Source organism: Heloderma suspectum, chromosome 5 (assembly GCF_057233095.1).
Source record: "Heloderma suspectum isolate Gila_16-S chromosome 5, 16-S_ref, whole genome shotgun sequence".
Classification (NCBI taxonomy): Eukaryota; Metazoa; Chordata; class Lepidosauria; order Squamata; family Helodermatidae; genus Heloderma; species Heloderma suspectum.
In genome coordinates, this window is record NC_139462.1 from 159,681,937 (window position 1) to 159,709,015 (window position 27,079).

At 39.8% G+C, this 27,079-nt stretch overlaps 1 protein-coding gene across 29 annotated transcripts in view; it reads left to right on the plus strand.

Moving 5' to 3' along the window:
• CLASP2 (cytoplasmic linker associated protein 2) overlaps nt 1-26,291 on the plus strand; it is a 185,015-nt gene extending 158,724 nt beyond the window's left edge. For 13 of the 29 annotated variants that reach the window (XM_084857987.1, XM_084857988.1, XM_084857995.1 and 10 more), the window contains 13 exons: nt 7,442-7,605; nt 8,173-8,251; nt 8,381-8,431; nt 11,971-12,114; nt 12,727-12,870; nt 13,172-13,278; nt 13,442-13,595; nt 14,175-14,403; nt 16,113-16,417; nt 17,024-17,152; nt 18,294-18,500; nt 22,170-22,286; nt 24,583-26,291. In XM_084857987.1, the coding sequence (XP_084714113.1) occupies nt 7,442-7,605; nt 8,173-8,251; nt 8,381-8,431; nt 11,971-12,114; nt 12,727-12,870; nt 13,172-13,278; nt 13,442-13,595; nt 14,175-14,403; nt 16,113-16,417; nt 17,024-17,152; nt 18,294-18,500; nt 22,170-22,286; nt 24,583-24,669 (1,917 nt within the window). In that variant the 3' untranslated portion in view covers nt 24,670-26,291. The remainder of the gene's footprint in view (nt 1-7,441; nt 7,606-8,172; nt 8,252-8,380; nt 8,432-11,970; nt 12,115-12,726; nt 12,871-13,171; nt 13,279-13,441; nt 13,596-14,174; nt 14,404-16,112; nt 16,418-17,023; nt 17,153-18,293; nt 18,501-22,169; nt 22,287-24,582) is intronic. The other 16 variants (XM_084858000.1, XM_084858004.1, XM_084858006.1 and 13 more) reach the window with 3 other exon arrangements.
• The last annotated feature ends 788 nt before the right edge of the window (nt 26,292-27,079 follow it).

Sequence of the window (27,079 nt, forward strand, 5' to 3'; positions counted from 1 at the left end):
AATAATGATGATTTTTCTACCTCTCCAAGGCTATGTCATTCTTAAGCTTGTACTCAGCCTGTCAAGATCCCAAATCCCCAGTACTCCATGAAGCATCTCTCTTTCCTGAATCAAAAGCTCCCTGGAGGGTTCTTCCTTTCCCAGTGATTTCTGAGGAAATTGTAAAATCAGAATAGTCTTTACCCTTGAGCAGCGAAAAGGCCAGCAACATAGCTCAAAACATTCCACCTTAGCCCAAACAGCAATGGATGACCTCAAGGACCCCCTGGTTGATGCCCCAGTTGCCACCTGGCTGTCAGGAGCCGTAGTCTCCGAGGACAATGATCTGCCTCTGAAGTACTCAGGAGAGAGAGGTAAAAAACTAGACTTAGTCCAAAGAAGAGCTCACAAAGTAGGGGACTAGTCCTTAGGGCAGTGTTTTGGCTTGTGGATGCCATTCCTTCCTACTCCACATAAGTGCATGCACACCCATGCCAGAATTGGCTGGTGCATAGATTCAATGTCAAGGAATACGGGAGACCCCACATCCAACTAATCACAGACCCCCAATTTCAATGTCACTTTCTGTGCACGGTAAATGGAGAGTGGGAGGAATAAAGCACATTAGCACAAGGACCACTTCTAACCTTACCACTTGTAGCATAGAGGGTTGGGTAGGATGACGTCTGAACCCACAAGTTAGTGTTTTCAGGGCAAATTGCTCATACTCATCCTGCCACATATATTGTGTGTTTTGTTTTGCTCCTCTTGCCAGCTGAGAATATATATTTGGGACACCAGTGACAACAAAGCGGTTGATCATTAATACCATAGCTCTTTTACTAATGGTTTTCACAGACCCTGAGTCAAGAGCAGGCAAGGCTAGTTTTGGAGACTCCAGAATTAATACATTTCCGGATGAGCATATATAGCTGAACTGTAGAAAGTTTTCTTGGAGTGGTGTTCAGCAGTGTTAGTGATTAAGCTCTGCAGAAAGTACACATCTAATTAAATATCAATTATATCAATATGCAAAGTATACCAGACTTGCCTTACTGATATCATTGTATAAGTGCAATATTTTCAGTGTCAATTTTGTGTTTTCAAATTATTCTAATTGCTGTTTTGTGAAATTGTATGTATGTTTTGAATTCAGTGGGCTTTTCCGGTAAGTACACTTTGGATTGAAGCCTTAAGGCAAGGGTGTCGAACCTCTTTCAGCCCAGGGAACAAATTCAACTTTGGAGAAGCCCTCAGGGGCTTCCTTTCAGTGTTGGATGAGGCCAAAAGAAAAAGGGCAAGACCAAAGGAAAAAGGAGCGGGCCAAAAATACTTGCATATTTTAGCTTACTGCCAATAACTAAACCTTAGGAGAGGCATTTCAGTCTTTTTAGAAAGGGGGGGAAAAACTGCAAAAGTTGGGAAACAACCAAACAATTGGGGGAGGGGAAGGGGGCGCCAGGGGGAGGGGGCTTGGTCATCTGAGGAATCCTGGAGGACCAAACTGGGACCCCAGGCAGGCCGGATTTGGCCTGTGGGTTTCACACCCCTGCCTTAGGGGTATGTAACTGCAATTCAGTTGAAGCTGTTCATGGCAAACACTCAGGAATCTTTCCCATACTAGACATGTCAATAGGAGAGCCTTGCCTGTGTATGAAAGCATTCACTTAACTAAACATGTTGTCATTTTGTTTTCAGATACCATTAGGGATGCCTCACACATTAGAATTTTAACAGGAGCACTTCAGACTTTCACTGAGCACCCACTAAAACTGAAGCACATGTATGGGGTCTTCTGACCTTACATATACTGCAAAACGTGCTGCAGGGGGGCATCATTGTCCTCAATTCGTTGTCATATATTTCTGTAGGGTACCTGAGGCCAAAAAAACTGTATATGCACTTCAAAATTTATGTTTTAGTGGGTAGGCAGAACAGCTCTATAACATAGTTCTATTAAAATTGCAGTGCTTGAAACAGTCCATAGCCAAATGTTAAATAATTGCTGGCAAAAGCAGTATTTTCCTTCAGAGGATTTGGTTTGAAAAAAGAGTGGGGAAGGGAGAAAAGAGATTGAGGGTAGATTTGTGCACTACTTGGGAGTTTGAAAGCAAAGCTGTTAACATTTTAATCATTTAAAAACCCATGTATCATATTTTCCTCACACAGGAACTATGCAGATGGCAACTAATTTGTGTGTTTTATCTTCCCCCTCCCTCCCCTCCCTTTTTTTCTTTTTGCATGCTGTCCCCTGTGTTGGAACTCTCTATAGAGAGTAAGTTTGTTCAATATTTGTTGGAACCCTAACCTTACTGCATGAGTGATATTAACCTTTTTTCCCCCTCTACTTTACTCTTATAAAGTAAATGTGTGCAGAGTCTAGCTTTTGCACTTTATAAAAATCCTTGCAGTTATGCAAATTACGCTGAAATGTTTTTGGATGTGCTTTTGTATACTAATTAACTCACTTTTTTGTTTTGTACCTCTACTGTGCATTGTGGTGACTGGCGCATCTTAATTTTACATCTCAGGAAAGGTCTATTTACAGCAAACTACAAAACAGGTTTTTCCCCTTCACTGTCCAGTTTCAACTTCATACATGATTTTCAGGAATTGTTTTCGGGATCGTATTTAGTCAAAGCAATAATACAAATGAAGTAATTATGCTATCAACTTCACCATATAGCTCTCCTTGGGTGCCAGTGTTTTTTTCTAAATATATATCGTTTTCCAGAGCAAACAGTGGTGAACGCTGAATGAATTCCTTCTATACTCCAATGCAACTACACTCAGTGCACAGGCTGAAGGAGAAAGAGAAATAATTACTACATCGTTGATAGGCCTTGCTAGGTTTGTGCATGATGTCTGTAACTGAGTTCCTCATAAGTCAAGACACCATTATTGAGGACCATTTCAACAATTTGGATCACTTTCAGCATGCTTCAAGTCAGTCACAGTTTATGAAGTGCAATGTTGCCTGTTTGATGCTATTAAATCAGCTGCATCAACTTGAATTGTGTGTCAGCTTATGAAACAATGGGTTGGAGGCATACTACGTTAGTTGAACTTAAATCCCATTGAAAGCAATAGGTTGGATCTAGACTTAGTCATAGACCCATTAAAATCAATAGTCAGAACTAGCTTAAGTCCTATTGATTTCAGTAGGTCTTCCCTAAATATGAGTAAGTTTGGATCCAATCCAGTGTGAAACATTAGTCATGATTTAGTTAAGTCTCACTGATTTTGTGAGAACTAAGTTCAACTAACTTAGTCTGGATCCAACCCAGTGTATTTGATCATTGCTATTCTCATAGTTCAGTGTTGTATTGCCTCTATTAACAGAAGGTACTTTCAGGAAACTACATTTTTATGCTTATTTTCCAGTATGACTTTGTCTAGGTCCATTTAAATAGAATGTCAAGATGTAAAGGTATCATTGCAGCTGCTTGTGTGTCTGCTGCTTGTCACAGACTTGGGAATTCCTGAGTCTGAGCCCTAAGCCAGTTTGGATATGTCATTAAACTATCCTTCCTCAACCTAGTGCTTCCTATATATGTTGGACCACAATTCCCATCATCCATGGCAATGGCCATACAGGTGGGGGATTATGGTAGTTGTAGTCCAGCACATCTGGAGGGCACCAGATTGGGAAACACTGCATTAAACCATGTTGAGCCTCAGGTTTACACACTCCCACTCCCCCTTACCTCTCCTCCTGTCATGCACACCAGAAGAGACAATCAGAAGCACCCACTTCTGTTTTAAAACTAATCACAGTTCCTTCTTACATCTGAACTGTAAGTAGTTTAAACTCTAACTTGTTCAAACAACACAGGATCAAACTGTAGTTTATTACTTTGACATGTTTCAACTAACTAGAGTTTAAATTAACCAGAGTTCAGATATAACGAGGAACTCAGATTAATTTAAAATCAAAAGTGAAAATTGTCGATGGTTATGTCCAATGGTTATGTCCAAAGTGGCCCTATAGGTAGAGAGGCTCAAGTGGAAAGCAGAGGGTATTCACAGTATGCCCCTCTTAAACATTCAGTATGATAAGGAATATTTTAAACTTTAGTTTGTTTCAGAATCTTGTAAATAATTGAGGAACAAATTAACAGTTTTTGAGTACATTGTTTTGAACAGCAGTGGAATATTAGATTCTTGTGGGCTATGTATGGCTCTCCTGGTGAATCAACCACAGTGGAAGCACCGACTGGTTGAAAAGTTTTCACAGGGCTAGAGATGTGAAGGTCCAGCGGAAAAAAACAGGGAAAAAATGGGTTTTTTCCATTTTTTCCACCCAAGGACCATATTTGCGTTTTTCCCAAAAAAACTGGAAAGGTAGAACAGCTTTGAAATATGATTTTTTTTTAAGAATTTAAGACAAGATGCTTATATATTGTTACCAAACATTTACTCCCCACAAAATGATTTCTAACGGCAATGTAATAATAAGACATTTATAGAAAGACTAGAGAAGTAAAATGGCTGGAAATAAGGAAGCCATGGGGAAAAATGTTTTTTAATCCTCTCTGTAAGATTCTCAGCATAGTTATTTCTTTCATTTCTTATTAACATTATTGATCCAATATATCTTTTACTGATAGACATTTTGGGATGCTTCAGGTCCTGCTCAGTTTCCCAACATGTGAATAGAGCCACCATCTCATAAAATGGAAGAAAATGTATGTTCTTGACAGATTGGGTTTTGTTTTACTGAGTCCTATGTTCTGGACTTGTCTTCCTCTGCCTCCAGTTCTTCCTGCTTTTTCTGGGTACTAGGATAATTCAAATGTTTCAGGGGCTACTTGCTGAAGTTCCCTCTGGTCTGACATAAACTAGTAATCTAAAATATGTTACTTGTAGCTTAGTTTTCTCAAAAAATTGTGTTTGATATATTGGATTTTAACGGTATAGTTTACAAATTTACTGATTTCACTTTTTTAAGTTTTCAAATATAATAATTTTATGAGCCAACCATGTTAGACATAATGTAACTTTAGGAACGCAAAGGCTGCTTTATGCTCCTAAAGCAGCTTTCCCCAACCTTGGTGAGGATGTTTTGGACTACGGTGCCCAGCATTCCTGACCAGTGGCCATCCTGCCTGAGGCTGATAGGAGCTGGAGTCCAAAATATCTCGAAGGCACCAGGTTGGGGAAGGCTGTCCTAAAGCAACAAAGTGATTTTAGATCTGTAAAGAGTGCTCAAAAATTTGAACTGCTCATTTCCCCTCCAAATTTCCATCCCCCCCCCATTCAGTTTTTCCTTGGCTTCAAAATGTCCAAAGTTTTACATCTCTACACAGGCCTCTTGCCTAAGCTGGCTTGCCTATCCTATAGACCTGGTTTGCACTTCACAGTAAGCCACCATGGGTTAATTCACCTGCAGGGCTCCGAGACATGCCCTGGCCGCCATTTGGAATATGCAAGCCGCAGCAGGAGGCACCACAGCTTGTCATGTTGCGAGAACCTGGGTGTTGTGGATTATTTGAGGGTTAAACAACCCTTGGATAATCCTAGAACCAATGAGTGAATTAATGGGTGGTTTATCATGATGTGTGAACCGCCCCATAGTCTCAAATGCATTTGCATCATTTTGTTTAAAGCAGAAAATGGTATACCCTTTTTTCTGTTTTATGTATGGGGTAGAAAACTTTCTTGTTTGAAAGTTAGATTAATTCTCTGAGCACAAGATACAGCTTTTTGAATGCCAATTAAAGCACATCTTGTACCTGTAGAGAATCCAGATATTTGACTGAGTCTTGGAAGATCCTCAGCTACAACTAGTGGGATTTTATTGCCTATATTGAAAGAGACTAAGGGTGCAATCCTAACTAGATAGGTGGCCACCTCCAAACTTGGAGGTGACCGCCTATCCAAAGTAAGGCAGGAGAAGCACAGGGGGATCGTTCCTTCTACGCCTCTCCTGCCTTGCTTTTTCTGCTAGACATCGGTTTTCAGCTGTCTAACTGCAGGGGGACCAAGCAGGAGAAGAGGCTGCTGTATGACAAATAGGATGTGTCGTGCACACAGATCCACTCTCCCCACCCTGGAACGCCCCCTGCCCCGCCCCTTTTCAGCCACTCCGCGCTTCTCTGAGGCAGTGAGGACATGAGGAGACGTTAGTTTTCCAGGAACCGACCTCAGAGCACGGGCTCTGAGGTCGGTTCCCGGAAAACAGCATCTCCTATGGCTGTCTAGCTGCTGTCTAGCAGCCATAGGGTTGCTCCCTACATTTTCTTCCAAGGAAAGTTGATATGTTCTACAGCAACAGCTTGTTCATTCAGCTTATTTTCAGTCTCGTACAGTTGACAAAAAACATTGTCTCTAATTCAATGTCCCTCATTATTTTGATGCTTCAGCAATGATATCCCAAAGTCTACTGGTGACGAAGCTTCCAAGCTACTCTCACTCTGTCTTACTAAACAATTCCATCAAATTGTAAACCATGCTTTTTTATCAACCATTTTAATGAAGGATTTTGTAAACAATGTTTTAAAACATCATATTATATTTATCACAATTCTTCTTTATAAGAGAAGAAACGTGCATTCTTTCTCTGCTTCAGCACTGATAATGCTTTGTATAGAAGGTCTCCACAAGTTCATGTTTCACTAAAGTCTTGTCATGGCATCTTAACTTTAAAAAAATCGATATGTGGTGTGTGTGCATGTTGTGTTGCATGCACGACTGAGTGGATTAACAGTCTAAAGCAGTGTTTCTCAAATGGGGAGGCAAGTCCTCCTCCAGTGGGGGCACAAACTACACTGACTGGCTTACAGTGCAATCCTATACACATCTACTCAGAAGTAAGTCCAGTTGAGTTCAGCGGGGCTTACTTCCGGGTAAATGGGTATAGGATTGCAGCCTTATTGTGTTAGTGGCTGGAGATGAAGTGTTGTGCGGACGAGAAATAAGTGTGTGTGTGTGTGTGAAGAGAGAGAGAGAGATGGGCAAAGGTAGTGGTTGAGCAAAATAGGACCTATATGGGTGGGAATGAGTTAACACAACAGGGAGCTGGGAAAATTTACCCAATGAGGCTTCTGAACAGGAGTGAATGAAAGATACAGTACATCTAGAAAGAGTCTCTGTTCCTTAAAGTTTGAGACACACTGGTTTAAACCGTTTCCACAAAACTTAATGCAACAGACATTACCAAAGGGGGTGGGTGGGGAAGAAGTTGCGCCAGTCATCACAGCTTTTCTTTTCCCAGTTATACTGCATGAAGTACTAATTTTCAGAGTGGTACATATACTCTTGAATCACAGATTCTGATGAAAGACAGGACAGAATGTTTTCCTGCTTGGCTGTGAATCATTGCCTCTATCCGCTTCTGTGTGTTACTACATTATTCTTTTCTGAGTTCAACACAGGCAAGCATCATCTCCTTTTCTTCCCTACTCTTTATTTTTTCTTTTGTCCTCTTTTTTCCCCACCCCTTTTTTTGTGCTTCCTCCAGGTGTTCAGCATGTTTTTGGAAACTTTAGTGGATTTCATCCAAGTCCATAAAGAAGATTTACAGGATTGGCTATTTGTGTTGCTGACACAACTGTTGAAAAAAATGGGTGCTGACTTGTTGGGGTCTGTGCAAGCAAAAGTTCAAAAGGCACTTGATGTGACAAGGTAATTGAATCTGGGCTGCATGAAAATAGATGCATTTATTTTATTTTATGTATCTTTATATCAACAGTTCCCTCTTGCATTTTAGGAATAGTATTTTACAAATACTAAATCAAACTAATGATAGTTCCATGAATAAGAGCATTAGAATGAAACAAGATCTCAATATGTTTCCATATTTGCTAAATGATTCTGGAAGTATATTGGCATATGTAAATTATAATAGAGCCAGGCATTGTACCAAAAAACTATTTGCAAAAACTTTGGTTGGTCTTAAAGAGCAGAGATCTAAACACTTCATCCAACTTCCTCAAGATTTTCAGCATTTCCTAATTTTTCACCATTAGGTGACTAGCCCTCCACTAATACTCCTGTGCTGCTTTTCACAGCCGGGAACTGTACAGTCCTGCCTGCCTAGCCGCCCATCCAGTATATTTTTTAGCAAAAAGCACCTGCAGATTCCCTAATCCCTCCCTTTTTTCCTCTGGTTTTTCATAGTCCTTTTAACAAACTTTTATAGAGTGATCTTTGAGCCTTAATACAACATAATCATCGTTGTTGTTGTTGCAGGGAATCTTTTCCAAATGATCTCCAGTTCAGCATTTTAATGAGGTTTACTGTTGATCAGACCCAGACGCCTAGCTTGAAGGTAAGAACTTGTGAAGCTTTAAAATCACATGAGACTTGTAAAAATTCTACTCATTATTATTTTTGTATCTGTGTTGCATTCTGTGTTGCTGGTTTTCAATTGGTGGGTTTTGTTTTTATAAAATTTCAGACAGTCAAGCCAGCACTGCAGGACCAGCTTCGCTCTTTTTGGAGCTCCAAGGTTTTTGTCTGCATTATCGCTTTTTTAACCTACAATGTGTAAATTTTACATTTTTAAATTTTTTACTTGTATGCATCCATATGCAGCTACTAACCTTTGCAAGGAACTTTGAGCATGCTTTCGTCCAATTAATGTCAAGCGTTAGGCTTCTGTTAACGTTTGACAGTAAACCTTACAAGAAAACACAAGACCAACAAAATAAAAACAACTGTATGGCTGCCTAACACCAAGCTGGTTATGCAAACTCACTCTGTCAAGTCTCTTCTAATTTTATGTTTGTGATTTCCCAAACCTCATTTTATGGATTTAGTTGTCTCAAAGCTGAATTTATTCCTGAGCATCTCTCAGACATGCAGTACTTTTGCACATTCAATATTAGAGATACCTCTATTTTTTAAAAAAATGTGAATGTTCTATGATACAACGATGCAAATTCATATATTGATGTGGAGGCTGAAAAGGTATAATGCATTGGAATATATAAAAGGCAGACTACCCTACACTGCAAATGTGCAGTGGGAGAAACTTCAGCCTTGGGTATAAATGCAGCAAATGTTAAGAATTTAAACTGATGCAATTTGGGAAAATAACAAGCATACATACAACCAGCATTTTTCCTCTATCCTGCACGCAGTAAATGTACACAGTCTGTTAATAGCTTTTCACAAAATGGCACTTCTTTCTCCTTGAACACAATGGCGCTGAAGTCACATGCAAATATATCTTCATTTGTAGAACATGCAGCAGAAATTTATGGTACATGCTAGAGAGAGATTGGTTTTAATGCTATTTCTTAGTGCAAATCTTTTGACCTTGTTTTTTCAATAGTTTCCTAGATTTAAATTTAATGGAATAGAAGACACTTTAAAATGAAGGGTCATATAGAGAGATTTGTTAGCTGAGAGTAGGATTTTCCTTAATTGCTGGATGATACTACTGTATATCCCTGTAGCTGCAAATGGTATTTATAAGAGTCTATTAAATTCTATCATATTACCGTAGGCATGAGAGCATTATGTAAGTGTTTATGCACACACATTCTTCTGAAGGTTTGAAACACCAGAGTTATGAAACTGACTTGATAGACAGGACACCTGATGATGGAGGGAGAGAATAGTACTGCTTGTATATCTGCCAAGGTGGAGTAGTGTGGGAGAAAAACCCCTTCGTCTAGGGAAGTACTCAGTCTGTCTGCTTCTGATGTAAACATTTCATTTCTGAAGTAAGGGAAACGATAGTGAAAAGCCTCCCAGTCTTCCACAATACACTTTTTAGAACTGAGTCCCATGGACTGCTGAGTAGAGAGCAACAAGAAGAAAGTCGGTAGAAAGTGTGTGTGATAAAATCTGCTGATGCTTTTGTCACCAGGCACTTCTTAGTTTTATTACTAAGAGGACAGTTTGGTGTTGTATTAGCAAGGTATAGCTTGTTTGTACTGCCCTATATCTGACAAGATGTCTCAGCTATGAACAATAAAAAGAAAGAAAGAGAGTCAAAATGCAGAATTAAAATATTTTAAATCAGATTATGTTATCTAAAACCATGGTGCTGTCTATTATTTTTTGATATTAATATATGGCACTTGTGCTGGAAGAACGTATTTTTGAAAAGGTGGAGTGATAAAGATGAAAAGGGAAATTATCTGTATTCTTGAGATCAGTTAGCACTGTGTCATATTTTTTTAATGTATTCTTAAAAGAACATAAGAGCAGCCCTGCTGGATTGGACCATAGTTTCATCTAGTCTAGCATTCTGTTTCCAAGAATGACCAGCCACATGCCTCTGAAAGGTTCTTACACAGTGCCTGAGGGCAACGGCCTTCCCTTGCCCAGAACAAGCATATGGCATTCAGTGATATATTGTCCCTGAACACTGAGTTTCCACTTAGCCATTGATAGGCGCATCCTCCCTGAAGTTGTCCAGCCTTTTTAAAATCATCTACCCATCATCTTATCTCATGACACCGACCTGGTTTGCACGGCACGGCAGGCTCATCACAGGGGTTGTTTAAGCCACAATAAGCCCTAGCACATGCGGGCAACATTTTGAATATGCAACCCCACTTGGGGGGGGCGGGTTGTTGTGGGGTTATGCAAAGGTTGTTTAACCATCAAATAACCCTTGGTGGCCAGGTTAGCATGACACAACAACACCCCACTTGAGGTTGCATATTCAAAAAATCGCCCAGCACATACCGCAGCTCATCATGGGTTAAATAACCCAAGGCGAGCCAGTCATGCCATGCGAACTGACCAAGTGTTTGTAAGCTTATATCTGAGGGCTGCCTTGCTTATTTTGGTGGAATCAGGCATTACATGGCAGAAGAGTCTGTCATGTTGGAATAGTCAGATGAAAGACTAACATATACAACCTGTGGTCCAGCTTCAAAGAGCATGGTCAGTGGTCACTTGTCTTGCCATTCTGTCACGTAAGATTTCTCTCCGGCTATTTACTCCCAATTACCTAAATGTGTGTGAAATCTCTAAGAAGAAAAGATGGAACTATTGGAACATTTTAGAAAAATAATTGAGTTCTAAACACAACTAGACGTTACTGCCTTGATTTCCAGTGGATTAAGGACTTTCCAACTTGAAAGTGGCCATGCCGGTAAAACATGCTTGCATGTTACACAAGCACTTTCTCTGCTGTGATAGAACAGCTTACTGATTTCCTCCAATCTGCACCTATGGCAGCTAAATTGACACAGCAGAGTGGAAGCTGTTGATTAAATGACCTAAAAATGACATGAGGAATCAGCCAGGGCAGTCTTGCATTGCTACAGACTTGTTCAGCCTAATATTTTTAAATTATGAACATTTAAAACATGTTTTAGTTATGGTGCTGTGACAGGGGTGGGTGTCTGTTTTTGGTACCCCAAAGGACTTGAGAGCACAGTAGGATGTTTTACTTTTTTTTCCTAAACAGACAAACCTCCAATTTGGTATCTCAAACTGCATTGAAAATTCAGCTTCAACAGTGGTTTCCCATGTAGCATCAAAGAGCTGCTATTAAGATACCTTTTGAGATGCCCCTTCAGTGTGCTAGTTGTATAGTTCTTTCACTCTTGCCCAGTAATCTTTACAGTATTTTTATATTGGAAATCTCTGGGTTAGATCCATAAATGTCCTTCTGCACTTGGAAGGTGTCTTCCACTCATAAGAACTGTTGGGTGAGTAAAGTGAAACTGAGTCCAGACGTGTTCTGCTTGTACAACTGTTATAGACACTGACTATTATGGTATTATGCAAACTCTTGCACAAGTTTCTGTGCAAAGGTTTGCAGAACAGTAATACCAACTATTTTCCTTATAATCACAGTTCTTTAGCTCCAACCTACTGATCTTATATATCTTGGTCCACTAAGACAATTTCTTACAGCTACTATTGGCATCAAATGCAAATAAAAGTTTTGTCGTTTATCCTGTCAAGATAGCATTGCTGAGTTATTCCTGACTGAAAAAAAATTGTCTTCCATCATCCTGCTCACCATTTGCTGTCACACTTTTCTGTACATCTGTTTGATTCTCCTTATTTCTATAGGTTAAAGTTGCAATTCTTAAATACATAGAGACCCTTGCACAACAGATGGACCCAGGAGATTTTGTAAATTCAAGTGAAACCCGTCTGGCAGTATCTCGAATTATCACTTGGACAACAGAACCTAAAAGCTCAGATGTTAGGAAGGTATGTTGGTTTATGTTAAAATGTGTATAAAGGGGCTCTTTTCAGGATTTTAATATCCTTGTGACTGCATAGCATTCTACTGGACTCAACAGGACTGAGTAATGCATAGGATTGTGCTGTAAATATAATCTTTAACAAAACTGAAAGGGAAGAGATGAAACACCACAGGACAATTGACTCCATAATTTTTGAGGAATGTATGGAGTATGAAGTGGTTCAAACTTTTTTTTTGCTAAAAATGTTTTACAAATATTTCAGACTGCTCCTGGGGTCCACACATACCCCATTAGCTTGTGAGGGCTAAGACTTATATCCAACAGTGCCCTTCTGCTCTACTGAAGGGAGTTGGGGGCTCCTCCGGTGCTGCAAGTGGGGAGAAGAGGAAGGGAAATCCCTGTTGTTCAAGCAGAAGTCAGCTTGTGTAGCATTGGTTTTAATCCTTCGGTTGCAATAAAATATTTAGACTGTGGTTGTCTGATTGAATTTGTAGTTTGCCAGAACGTGTCCATATTTTTGTTACAATAATTCTTGACAGTAATGCATAGATTCCTGAATCTTTATATCTATTTTAAACCTGGCCAATTTATTTTAATGATTTGATCTTTTTCCTAGGCTGCACAGTCAGTCCTGATTTCTCTTTTTGAACTCAATACCCCAGAGTTTACAATGTTGTTGGGTGCTTTACCAAAAACTTTTCAGGATGGTGCCACAAAGCTTCTTCACAATCATCTCCGGAATACAGGAAATGGTGGCCAGGTATTTGCAGGCTTTTTCACTATTCCCCATTAAAATACTTAAGAGATTGATCATTCCAATAAAGACTTAAAGGATGCTTGACTATGAGAAATGTATGCATTTGATAGCACTTAGGATTTTCATTATTAAAATTCCTTGTTTTCAGGGTGGATTTTTTCTCAAGCAGTGCCATTATGTCATGTTTATTAATTTGCTGATGTAACAATAATGTTATTTTAAAAAGCCTTCATAAACTTTCCCTAATTAAAAGCTGAAGCACAGTATTAAATGCTTGCATAAAGACTATATTTTTCTATTTCAGGGGTCCATGGGAAGCCCTTTAACAAGGCCTGTTCCACGCTCCCCAGCCAGTTGGTCTAGCCCCATCACTTCCCCAACCAATACATCCCAAAATACTTTGTCACCAAGGTAGGAGACCAAATTATATTTGGTTGGATCCAGAGTTGATCCTTCATGAATAGAAGGGCTCCTTCCATTGATGGAGGGAACTGGGATCCAGCAGAGCCTTGATCAAACCCTTACAATTAAAAGAAAAAGATTTTCATTATGCTTTTTTGTTGTTGTTACACAGTGCATTTGATTATGACACAGAAAACATGAATTCAGAAGATATTTATAGTTCTCTCCGTGGTGTAACTGAAGCAATTCAGAACTTTAGCTTCCGCAGTCAGGAAGATATGAATGAGCCTATGAAACGGGATTCAAAAAAAGAGGATGGGGATTCAGTGAGTATTTCAGTTAGAGCAAAAATAGAACTTTATCTATTTTTATCTAAAAAAAGATAAAGTAACCCTGGGGTTATCTTGCCTTATTGCATGGCTGGTTATTAGCAACATGTCCATAAAACAAACCTGTGCATAAGAAATTCCTGGAGTCAGGCACCAGCCAAAAGAAATGGAATTTGGCAGTTAAAAAATAGCATGGAGCCAGGATTATTTGGGCAATGAAGGGGTCAAATTAAAACTATAGAAAGACCCTGATTTTGCAACTAATCTCCTTCATAAACTGCAGTGTGTTAGTAATATTTTTCCTTTATATGCTTACTTTTGAATGGCAAACGCATCACCCATTGGTGTAAAATAAGAATATTTACCTGCTTTGTCAAAAACAGTCTAAACCTAGCCTCAAACTAATTTTTTTTACTGAAGTTCCATTGTAATGCATTGTTTTCTGTTAAAAAGATTGATAACTTTGTAAAAATAATCAAGCAGTACCTCTGAAAATCATATATATTCAACTAAAATAACTATATTAACATGCAAATTATGGTTATATACTTTTATATCTCTTTTTTCCCCTATTAGATTTGCAGCGGGTCTGGAATAGTAGATCTGCGAGCAGGAGGTGGTGCCACTGATACAGGCAGAACAGCTCTTGACAACAAAACCTCATTACTTAACACAATGCCTCCTCATTCTTCCCCGCGGTCACGTGATTATAATCCATACAATTACTCAGATAGTGTTGGGTCTTTTAACAAGTCAGCTTTAAAAGAGGCCATGTTTGATGATGATGCAGACCAGTTTCCTGATGGTAAGTCTAGTGGGTTGCAAACAGTATCAGGGAAGGGGCACATGGAAGGAATAGTGCAGGCAGAAGTAAAGAGAATTATTACCTGATCCAAGTAACATGGAAGAAAAACAACCTTGGAAAAAAGGCTTCTAACAAATGTCTTGAGTTATAATAGGCTGAATGAACTTGATATCCAAGATGTTGACTTGAAAGCACACAAAGATTAAACAAAATATTGGGTTGGATCCAATGGTGTCCTTCCGTGGGTGGCCCAGTGGTGGGGGATCCAAAGCTGGCCCCACCGATGGCAGCACATGCACAGCCCCTACCACTGGCAGCCACAATGTAGCACTTGTGGGGGCAAGCGCTGAGACAAGTGGAAACACAGAAAATCTCAAAAGAGATGGGAGAGCGTGTATACACACTTACTGATACACAGACACACACACAAACCAGATTGGCTCAGTTGTGTGGTGGTGTGTGTGTTTTTGTTTTTTTTATTGTCTTTTCTGGGCCAATCTGATATTTGGAAAACATTTTATCTACTACTAGGATATTTCAGAGTACTAGACTTGTTTTGGTCTGTGGTATCAGGACAGGAGCATTAATCCCTCTACCGTCTCAGTAGCCACAGTTTTGGAGTTTCTCCAGAATATTCTGGACCTTGGCCTTAACCCAACATGCTCTGTAAAGTGGTAGAAGCATTAAGCACTTTTATTAGACTAGCCACAATGTTGGTGTAACCTGCCCTTCCCAACAAAGAGGCTGAATCCGGTCCTCTAAGCTGATTGGAGATAAAGAGATTTTGGTCTGCTGGGGAGGGGGATTGGGTCCTAGGGAGAAAGGGTGGGGCCTGGGGGAGAAGCTGGCAAGCCAGGTGAGGACCTCCTCTGGGCCATATTTGGCCCACAAGCTAGAAGTTTCCCATCCCTACATTAAAGAAAAGGATAGGAAAGCATTTAAAACCTTCCCTAGCTAGGAATGTCAAGGTGTGTACTGCAGAAGCCTCCAGAGTCTGCTGCAGACCACCACCTGGAGAAGTCCTTGCCTGTTCCCTTAGAGAAGCATCCTTGGCCACACACATAGTAGGAGAATTTACTAGTAAGTAAATCTTCCAATCTCCAGGTTATATACCAAATAAAATTTAATTCATATTGATTGTCTGTTAGGGTACTAGTGTCCCATCCAAGGAGGTGTCTGTTAACTCTGCTGTCGTACGTCTCTGAAGATGATCAGGGGACTGGCAACAAAGCCCTATGAAGAGAGACTGAAAGAACTGGGCCTGTTTAGTCTTGAGAAGAGAAGACTGAGGGGAGATACGATAGCGCTCTTCAAGTACTTGAAAGGTTGTCACAGAGAGGAAGGCCAGGATCTCTTCTCGATCATCCCAGAGTGCAGGACACGGAATAATGGGCTCAAGTTACAGGAAGCCAGATTCCAGCTGAACATCAGGAAAAATTTCCTGACTGTTAGAGCAATACGATAATGGAGCCAATTACCTAGGGAGGTAGTGGGCTCTCCCACACTGGAGGCATTCAAGACGAGGCTGGACAGCCATCTGTCAGGGATGCTCTGACTTGGATTCCTGCATTGAGGAGGGGTTGGACTCGATGGTTTTATAGGTCTCTTCCAACCCTACTGTTCTATGATTCTGTGATCCTATAATATGTTTCCACCAGATAATAAAAGCAGGAGTTATTTTAATAAGTTCACATTTTTCTTTGACACAGAGCATCCCCTGGATCATTCTGATCTGGTTGCAGAATTGCTGAAGGAATTATCAAACCACAATGAGAGAGTTGAAGAACGGAAAGCTGCTCTTTACGAACTAATGAAATTGACACAAGAAGAATCTTTTGGTGTTTGGGATGAGCACTTCAAAACAATTCTGCTTCTGTTACTTGAAACCCTTGGAGACAAAGACGTAAGGCCTAAAAGTACAAAAGGAAAAGCAATCTATATGGCTGCTCTACTTTCCCTCTACTTACCTGGACTTGGGTCAAAACTTGATACCAGTGTTCCCCTTGAATACCTAGTATGTCAATATTACTAAAGTTTGCCTGAGTAGGAGACTGAGAAAAATTTTGCTTTCTTGATCTGGCCCCTGTATGTATACATACATACACAGAAGTGTATCCCCGTCTTGAGTTAAGTAGGCAGCATTGATCATTGTTAAAATAAGTTTTTTTTTAATACCAAACTTGATGTTCAATACCTGGATGGCATGAAGGGGAGGTGTGCCCCGCATACTGGTGATGTTACATTCACAGGCTTCAGCAGAAGCCTGGGACATACATGCAGCTATTTCCTGTGCTACGCGTACAATGATATTAGATGTGCTATTTTACCAAAAGAAAATATATAATATATTCCAGTCTTAGTACTAGATGAACATGATATTCACCACAGAAATTCTGTCACGAGGAAAGATGTTTGGATTCTTGGCAACAAATATGTAATAACTCTATTTTTACACAAAATTAATCTGGAAAGGTCCTTATTTTCAGAGACTCCTAAGGAGGGATTAAATACTGAATTAAGTTCTGGAAATATGGCACTAGGTTTTCATAATTCCACTGTAAAATATTATCAGTTTTAAGCTCTGCAAAAAAGACTAAACCAAGTATGTTTAAACTTTCAGCATGCAATTAGAGCACTGGCATTGAAAGTCTTGAGAGAGATTTTAAGGCACCAACCAGCAAGATTTAGAAATTATGCAGAGCTCACAATCATGAAGACTCTAGAAGCTCATAAGGACCCTCACAAGGAGGTTTGTATAGAGTTCTTTAGGCTTGTGTTGTCATTGAGGATGTGACTGAAATAATCAATGTGGTATTCAAGAAATGAAAAGAAAGAATATAGGGTATTTGTCATAAGAGAGTACAAAACTCTGAGTAACTGTTATAATTGATACAAGCAGTCAAGTTAAACTCTATGAAAGTGAGACTTTCATGCTCTCAACAACAAAAATATTTCCCCAGTGCCACAGATTTTGTGAGGAGGGACTATTTCTCAGTTATGGCAGAGAAAAAACTCTTAAACTTAAAAAAAAAAAAAAAACTTTAAATTCAGTTTCAGGAAGTTATGAATCAATCTTAACTTGCAAGCTATTTCCTATCAAGATTGTGAGCATCACTAGGATGCAGTATTTAATCATCAACATCATCATCATCATCCCTCAGGCACCTAAAATAATTGATAGTGCTGGGCCTACTGGGCAAGGTCCACATAATTGTCCCCACCCAGGTGGTTGCTTCATTCACACATATTCCCCAACGCTATAAGATTGCACCACAGAGAACTGGCTTCCATGCCACTACGAGTGCCTCTGGAGAGGGTCTCTGCTACTCTCTCCATATTGTTGCTAAACTATTCCTTATTAGTATGTCCTTTAGTCAGTTTTGCTTTTTACACACCATGTGCAGATAAACTCTTTTTAGCTGTAACGTCATTCTCAAGAATATATAAAGCAGCAATTAAATGTTTGTCTCATTGTCAACTCCTGAAGTAATGTGTTAAAACTACAGCTGGAAATCATGGATCACATTTTTTTAACTAACAGAGATTTGAGAGCATACTGTCTGTTTGTTTTCCAGAACGATTCTGTTTTTAAATACAACAATATAACTGCAGTGCATGGAGTTAAAACATCCAAACTCTTGACTTATTACCCAAGTAAATTAGTTCATTGATTGGAGAAATCCATTCATATTTTCAGGTCTGAGGATGCTGAATGCTTTTTTGAAAATATGCCCCCTTCTCCCCTTCACTGAAATCTCCTAATAGGATTTTTAGTTATAAAGCAAAATGTATTTACAGTGAATTTTCTACAAGGTTTTGACAATATACCAAAAGTAAAATTGAACAAATGCAATTTAATTGCTTCTTCATGTTTCTCTTTAATTTTTTAGGTGGTAAGATCTGCTGAAGAGGCTGCTGCTATGCTGGCCACATCCATTAGTCCAGATCAGTGCATCAAAGTACTTTGTCCCATTATTCAAACAGCAGATTACCCTATAAATCTGGCTGCAATCAAAATGCAGACTAAGGTCATAGAGAGAGTACCTAAAGAAACGCTTGCTCAGCTTTTGCCAGAAATAGTACCAGGTCTAATACAGGTAAGAAGGTATAAAATACATACAACTAATGATATGTGATATCTTGGGCTCCAAGATCACCAAAGACGGTGACTGTAGCCATGAAATTAAAAGACGCTTGCTCCTTGGGAGGAAAGCTATGGCAAACCTAGACAGCATGGTAAGAAGCAGAGACATCACCTTGCCGACAAAGGTCCGTCTAATCAGAGCTATGGTTTTCCCAGTAGTAACGTATGGCTGTGAGAGCTGGACTATAAGGAAGGCTGAGCGCCAAAGCATTGATGCTTTCGAACTGTGGTGCTGGAGAAGACCCTTGCGAGTCCCCTGGACTGCAAAGAGGTCAAATCAGTCCATCCTAAAGGAAATCAACCCTGACTGCTCATTGGAAGGACAGATACTGAAGCTGAAGCTCAAATATTTTGGCCACCTAATGCGAAGAGAAAACACTCTGGAAAAGACCCTGATGCTGGGAAAGACTGAAGGCAAAAGGAGAAGGGGACGGCAGAGGATGAGATGGCTAGATAGCATCACTGATGCAATAAATATGGACTTGAGCACACTCTGGGAGAGAGCGCAGGACAGGAAGGCCTGGTGTGCTATGGTCCATGGTCACAAAGAGTCGGACACGACTGAACAACAATATGTGAAAAGCTACTAAATCTTAGTATCTTAGATCACGAACTTCTTATTGCACAATTTAGAATCAGACTAAAGAGAATAGGGAAGACCCACAGATCAGTTAGATATGAGCTCACGAATATTCCTCATGAATATGCAGTGGAGGTGAAGAATAGATTTAAGGGACTAGATTTAGTAGATAGGGTCCCGGAAGAACTATGGACAGAAGTTCACAACACTGTTCAGGAGGAGGCAACAAAAAAAGTCCCAAAGAAAAAGAAAAGCAAGAAGGCAAGATGGCTGTCTGCTGAGACACTGGAAGCAGCCCAAGAAAGAAGGAAAGCAAAAGGCAACAGTGATAGGGAGAGATATGCCCAATTAAATGCAAAATTCCAGAGGTTAGCCAGAAGAGATAAGGAATTATTTTTAAACAAGCAATGCGCGGAAGCGGAAGAAGATAATAGAATAGGAAGGTCAAGAGACCTCTTCCAGAAAATTAGAAACATTGGAGGTAAATTCCAGCAAAAATGGGTATGATCAAAAACAAAAATGGCAAGGACCTAACAGAAGCAGAAGAGATCAAGAAAAGGTGGCAAGAATATACGGAAGATCTGTATAGGAAGGATAATAATATCGGGGATAGATTTGATGGTGTGGTCAGGGAGCTACAGCCAGATATCCTGAAGAGTGAGGTTGAATGGGCCTTAAGAAGCATTGCTAATAACAAGGCATCAGGAGATGACGGTATCCCAGCTGAACTGTTTAAAATCTTGCAAGATGATGCTGTCAAGGTGATGCATGCCATATGCCAGCAAATTTGGAAAACACAAGAATAGCCAACAGATTGGAAAAGATCAGCTTATATCCCCATACCAAAAAAGGGAAGCACCAAGAATGTTCAAACTATCGAACAGTGGCACTTATTTCACATGCCAGTAAGGTAATGCTCAAGATCTTGCAAGGTAGACTCCAGCAATTCATGGAACGAGAATTGCCAGATGTACAAGCTGGGTTTAGCAAAGGCAGAGGAACTAGAGACCAAATTGCCAATATCCGCTGGATAATGGAGAAAGCCAGGGAGTTTCAGAAAAACATCTATTTCTGTTTTATTGACTATTCTAAAGCCTTTGACTGTGTGGATCATCACAAACTGTGGCAAGTTCTTGGTGGTATGGGGATACCAAATCATTTTGTCTGCCTCCTGAGGAATCTGTATAACGACCAAGTAGCAACGGTAAGACCAGACCACGGAACAACAGACTGGTTTAAGATTGGGAAAGGAGTACGGCAGGGTTGTATACTCTCACCCTACATATTCAACCTGTATGCAGAACACATCATGTGACATGCTGGGCTTGATGAAGCCAAGGCTGGAGTTAAAATCGCTGGAAGAAACATTAACAATCTCAGATATGCAGATGATACCACTTTGATGGCTGAAAGCGAGGAGGAGCTGAGGAACCTCATGACGAAGGTGAAAGAAGAAAGTGCAAAAGCTGGGATGCAGTTAAACCTCAAAAAAACCAAGATTATGGCAACCAGCTTGAGTGATCACTGGCAAATAGAGGGAGAAAACGTGGAGGCAGTGACAGACTTTGTCTTTCTAGGCGCAAAGATTACTGCAGATGCTGACTGCAGCCAGGAAATCAGAAGACGTTTACTTCTTGGGAGGAGAGCAATGACAAATCTGGATAAAATAGTGAAGAGCAGAGACATCACACTGACAACAAAGGTCTGCATAGTAAAAGGAATAGTATTCCCCTTAGTAACCTATGGCTGCGAGAGCTGGACCATAAGGAAGCCTGAGCGAAGGAAGATAGATGCTTTTGAACTGTGGTGTTGGAGGAAAATTCTGAGAGTGCCTTGGACTGCAAGAAGATCAAACCAGTACATACTCCAGGAAATCAAGCCAGACTGCTTACTTGAGGGAATGATATTAAAGGCAAAACTGAAGTACTTTGGCCACATCATGAGAAGACAGGATACCCTGGAGAAGATGCTGATGCTAGGGAAAGTGGAAGGCAAAAGGAAGAGGGGCTGACCAAAGGCAAGATGGATGGATGATATTCTAGAGGTGACGGACTCAACCTTGGGGGAGGTGGGGGTGGCGACAGGCGACAGGAAGCTCTGGCGAGGGCTGGTCCATGAAGTCACGAAGAGTCAGAAGTGACTGACCGAATAAACAACAACAACAACTAAATCTTACATATTGCAAAGAATTAAAACCAGATAGTTTTTCTGAGACTACTCCATTTTTAAGCCTGCAATCCTCAACACACCTGATAGTGAGTAAGCACCATTGAACACAGGATGTGCACTGGCTGCCAGTCTGCTACTGAGCTAGGTTTAAGGTGCTGGTATTAATATACAGAGTCCTGTACAACTCAGGACCAGGTTACCTCAAGGAACATCTCCCCCTATAACAACCTCCCAGTCCACTGTAGTCTTCAAGGGAGGCCCTATTGTCCATGCTGCGGCCTACGGATTTCTGTTTGGCGGTGACAGGGAGATGGACCCTCTCTGCTGTGGCATCTGCCCTGTGGAATGATCTCCCTTCTCAGGTATGTCAGGCCTCAATGCTGTTGTGTTTTAGGTGTTTATTGAAGAGATACCTGTTTGCTTTCGCATTTCTCCAGCCAAGACCTATCTTCGTACCAATTTCATGATACTTTCTCTCTGTGTGTGTGCGCGCGCGCGGTCCTTTTTCATTTGTCCTTCTCTCATAAACCACTTCGGAATTTGTTTCAAATGAGAAGCGATATATAAATATTGCGAATAAATAAATATTTGTGCGTAAACATGCATAGGAATACCATGTAAGTAAATTTGTACATTGAATAGATTGAATATATTTGATCCAGTCTGATTTCTTTGGAGCAGTTTATCATCCTGCCTGTGTAGAGCAGGGGTGGGCAACATGCAACGCATGGGCTGTGGGGAGTTTTGCAGGCTTCATATTGTTCCCAGCCTATTTCAATATATTTGCAATGAGTCTCCCTTTTTTATTTTATTTGTAATTTATATGTTAACTAGTATTGTTTTAAATAATGGGGTTTTTTTTTTGCTTTCTAGGGCTATGATAACTCCGAGAGCAGTGTTCGGAAGGCTTGTGTATTCTGTCTTGTAGCCATTCATGCAGTAATTGGTGATGAGCTGAAACCACATCTAAGCCAACTCACTGGCAGCAAAGTAGGTGGAGACATGTCAGATCTGAAAACCTATTTTTATTTCAGTAGTTACTACAAAGAGGGTTGAATTTTAGGGATAGGAAAAATTTCAGCTCCTGCCCTTGGCTACTATATGGAAACAGGTAGCCTATTGGTCATTTTATTTTCTTTGAATCACCTTGAGTATTTGTAGTAAACATGGTATATAAGCAAACTGACTATAACTACTGGTATGTTCGGTGTAAAATCAGGGTTGGATTAAAGCCCTATTACAGAGCAAACACCCAGTTTGTACATTAAGCAGAATCAAGTGATTAACATTTCCTAGACGGAACCATTTCAAGGTGCAGATAAGGAGTGCATGTTTAAAAGCTCCCCAGCCAAACATAGAAAAGCACCCCATCAGCCCAAGAGCCAAGTTCCATTTAGGAGAAGCTCTTGGGGACTGCATTCCAGTCGTGGGTGGGATCAAGGGCAAAAGGGGCAGGGCCAAAAATGCCAGCATATTTAATTTAAAGCTCTTACTACCATTTCAACCTTTTAGAATGGGAGAAAACTGCATAAAAACTGTGAAGCCACCAAATGATCAGCGGTTGTGGGAGAAAGGAGTGGAAGCAGGAGAAGGGATGTGACCATCTGGGGGACCCCAGAGGGCTGGATTGGGACCTGGGCCTGAAGTTCTGCACCCCTGATAAAGAAGAATTAGTGTATCATGGCATGGTACCATGCTAGTATATTGGAGGTCTTTTCTCTTGCATACTACGTTCTGTGTTCAAGGAATTTTCCCCCCACAGGGCAGCATTCAGACATGCAACTTCTCAACTGCAGCTTGAAATGGAAAGGCTGTACCATTCAATTCTGTTGCATGTATAAACTGGGCCTTAGGTGGCTTAAAGCCAGATGGAATTACAGGGTGCTTGTTAAGGGAATGGTAAGCTTTTGGGAATGATTTTACCAGCACTATATTTTCCATCCCAAATACATAGTATTATACATAATTATAAAGGTTAATAGTATTCTTGAAATCAAAGCTGCTAAAAATTTATATAAGGAAGATTAAGTAAGTCAACTTCAAAAGGTACCCATGGTTTGGCAATATGGGAACAGGCCCTGTGCTCATGCTGTTCTTCCTCCCTTCATGCGCTCCGCTTAAGTAATTATTTCCTGATCTAAAGCAAACCATAATTGCCATTGCATCTCAACCAGCAAACTATAGATTATACTCACCCTGCAAACCAGGATCAGCTACTTTATCAACTAATAAAGTAGAGTTCAAGAACCTAAACTTTTAGGAGAGAGGAAGTGGGAAATTGTATTATAATGTGGGTAGTAAAGTTACTGGAATTGTGGTTCTTAAAGCAAGATGGTAATCTTATACAACAAAAGATCTGGACTAGTTATCACAATACTAAAAGACTGAACAAAAAAAATTCCTTTGATTGCTATGCAAATTGTTAAATAAGTCTAAGGCTTAGTTCAGACATAATAGGAAGCAATGTGTTCCCACTATATGAACAAGCCACGGCAAGCCTTGGGCTTGTTAGCTCCCCCCCACCCCCGTTTTTCTTTTGCATCTGGGAGGAGGAGACCAAAAGCTTCTGCATTCCATTTTCAACTAACCACAATTCCCTGTGAGATCTGAACTTGGGGAACCATATTTTTTTAAACCAGGGGTGGAGAAATGTTGTTGGTCTTCAGCTCCCATTAGCTCCAGCCAGCAATGCCAGTGGTCAGAAATTATGGGAGTTGTAATCCACCATTTGGAGAGCCACAGGCCCCCATCGTTGGTTTAAACTATGATTAGTGAGAAGAACCCATGATCATACTATGGTTTCAGATACTGGCTTATTCTCACACAATCTTCCCCAAGTTCAGATGTCACATGGAGCTAGTTTAAAATTTCTCATGGGAGTAAAGGAGGAATACTTAAGCCTGAGGCTCACCACAGTTCATTCTTGTAGCATGAAACCATGCGTTCCTGTTACACCTGACTCAAGTCTAAATCTCAGCTCAAGTATTACAACTGCTCATTCGCAGTAGTTAACAAGTGCACAGTGTACATACATTGTGAAAGATATTTTTCACAAATAATGTAAAACAGTTAATCCTTCCTTCACTTTAAACTACAACTGCATTTTATAACTCTCAGAGAAAAGTCTTTTTTTCTTTGCATACTTCCTTCCTCAGTTACTTCCTGCAATATGTTTTTCTTTGTTGCTATTATTTCTAAACCACATAAAAGTGCTTTTTTCCTGACTTTTCTAATATGAAATCTCCCATGAATACTAAACACGATATTTACTGAATTAAATCTGCAGATGAAATTGTTGAATCTTTACATCAAACGTGCACAAACAGGCTCTGGAGCAGGTGATGCAGCAGCTGATGTTCCTGGACAAAGCTAGTGATGCTGATGCCCGCATAATAGATGTTATGAAGAAAGACACTCAGTAAAAGGAAAAGTCTCAAACACACCTTTTGGAACTCTTCATTTTGTTGGGGGTTTTTTGGTTTTTGGTTTTGTTTTTGCTTCCCCTTAAAGGAGGGCCACTCTCAGCCTGCATGTGACTGTTGCAGTCATTCCATATCCAAGGGAAAAACAGTATTAATATCACTTGATTGAAGCAAAATAAATTTTAAAAATCTAATCCATCATGTTCTCTGTTCACACTCCTCTGTGTGTCTTCCCATTGATTTTTATCAGTGTTACTGTACATTTTTCTTTTTTTAAAAAAAAAGCCTAATTAAACGGGAATGCTTTAAGCTATAAAAGCTAAAATCTAAATTTCCTTGTTTTTCTTCCACTGCAGAGTGACATGGTTCTTTATTTCTTTATTTTTTTTGTTTAAGTACCTTTTTTTCTTGACACATGAAGTGGCAAGACACAAGAACAACCAAGCCAGACTGGTCTGAACTGCAACTAGACTAAGTTACTGTACTGGAGGTGCATCCTCATATGTATGTCCTGACTCAGATAACTGAGTCAGAAAGCAAGAAGTGCCCATGAAAAGCTGGACCAGTCCAGCTCTGTAAAAGTGGTTATAGTTCACTGTTGAATATGTTTGTCCCATAAATAAAATTTCAGTGCAAACTAGGAGGACAAGTTCAGTTAGCACTTCCCGTGTGGAAGACAGCCTATTAAAAATACAGTGTTGCAGAACTGGGACTGTTTAGCACCCTGCTTTCCCAGCATCAGGTTAAAGTCACTTAATGGATATGAACCATCCCTTCAAGCAGGATGCTTCAGAGTGGAGTGCTCTGCACAAGCATGCTCAGTATGTATTTATCTTCATCACTAGAATGTTTCCTCGCAACCTAATTACTGGAACTAGTAGTTCTATCATTTTAACTCACATAGGGATATATGACAGCACTGCAGAAAAAAATTCAGCAATGACTTTTTGCAAGAATGGGGATTTCTGCATTGAATTTTTGGGGGCTGGGGGAAAGAATCACAAGCACTATACACCTTGACACTATTGGTTTGGGATTTTAATTTGAATGAATTGAAAAAGCAGCACCAAATTTAATGAATGGTTTTCAAAGTAGTATCACCAAGACCATCTGGATTGAGATATGGAAATGTTTGAAGGCTGTTTCTGTAACTTTTTTTAAACTTTATTGTGAATAATGCATCTTTGTATTTATGGACTTAATAACTAAAAGAGAGAATGAAAATCAAGTAAATGTCCCCAAATGTCTTTTGTTTCTCAGATGTAAACACCAGGCTTCTTAACTGAGAGGTGGGAATGAGAACAGCACCCTTCTCACAATGGCTAGAACCTAGATTTTGTGACCATGGTTACATCATCTAGTTTCAGGGATTGTGTCTTTACAGGAGAGAAGATAGCAGTGCCAAGGATGATGTGTGTTTTTTCTGTGCTAGGCTAAGATTCTCTCTACCTCTTCAGTGTGAATACTTTTGATTAAGCTGCTACCCATAATGTCTTGTGGAAAAACTTCGTCAATAGAAATATTTTTATTTTTTGTTCCTTTGCTATTGTGTTTTCAAAGCTCAATTCTTTAACATGCAGCCAAATACCATTTTTAAAAGCGCTAATAACACTGTACTTATTATCTTGAAAGACAAATTCCAGTTACATAATGTAATAAGTTACTTTGATTTTGATCAGAAGTAATTCTGATTGGGAAAGATGAGATGTGGTTATTGAAGAAGCAATTTGCTGTTGCAGAAAGCTGTTTATTGGGGAAAATATTTTAGAAATACATGTAAAAAAACCCTAAAAGTTGCATTATTCGTCACTGGCTTTTTTTTAGCAGCTGCATCAGGAAAATAGTCTCCCCTTCCTCATTCCCGTACGTGTAACATTCTTGTTTTCTACCGTTCTATTACATTGTGTATTTATAGTTCTCTGCTTACCATTGTGCATATACAGGCAATAAAATGTACATAACATTACTTGAAAAAATCACCTTTGTATACAGCTGTGTTTCTGCTTTATTTAGTGATAGATTTTATCATTTATGACATCTTAATTATAACAATACCAATTTCTACCTTTTTAAAACCTGCACAAGTGATTGTACTGATCTAGGAATATAGATTTACAGAAATAAGTTTGTCAGATTCAAACAAATCCTCAGTCCAAATGGTAAGCAATAAAAACAAATTAGATCAACATAGTTACAGCTGATTCAGAGAACACAAAACACTAATCATACTTTGAAGCTGGTTCCCTGACTTGTATTTCTTTAGAATCAACCTTGCCTACACACATTTTTCCCAATCCAGCAAGAGATGTGGTGTATAAGCAGCCTTCTACATGCATTACTGACACACATCTGGATGTATAC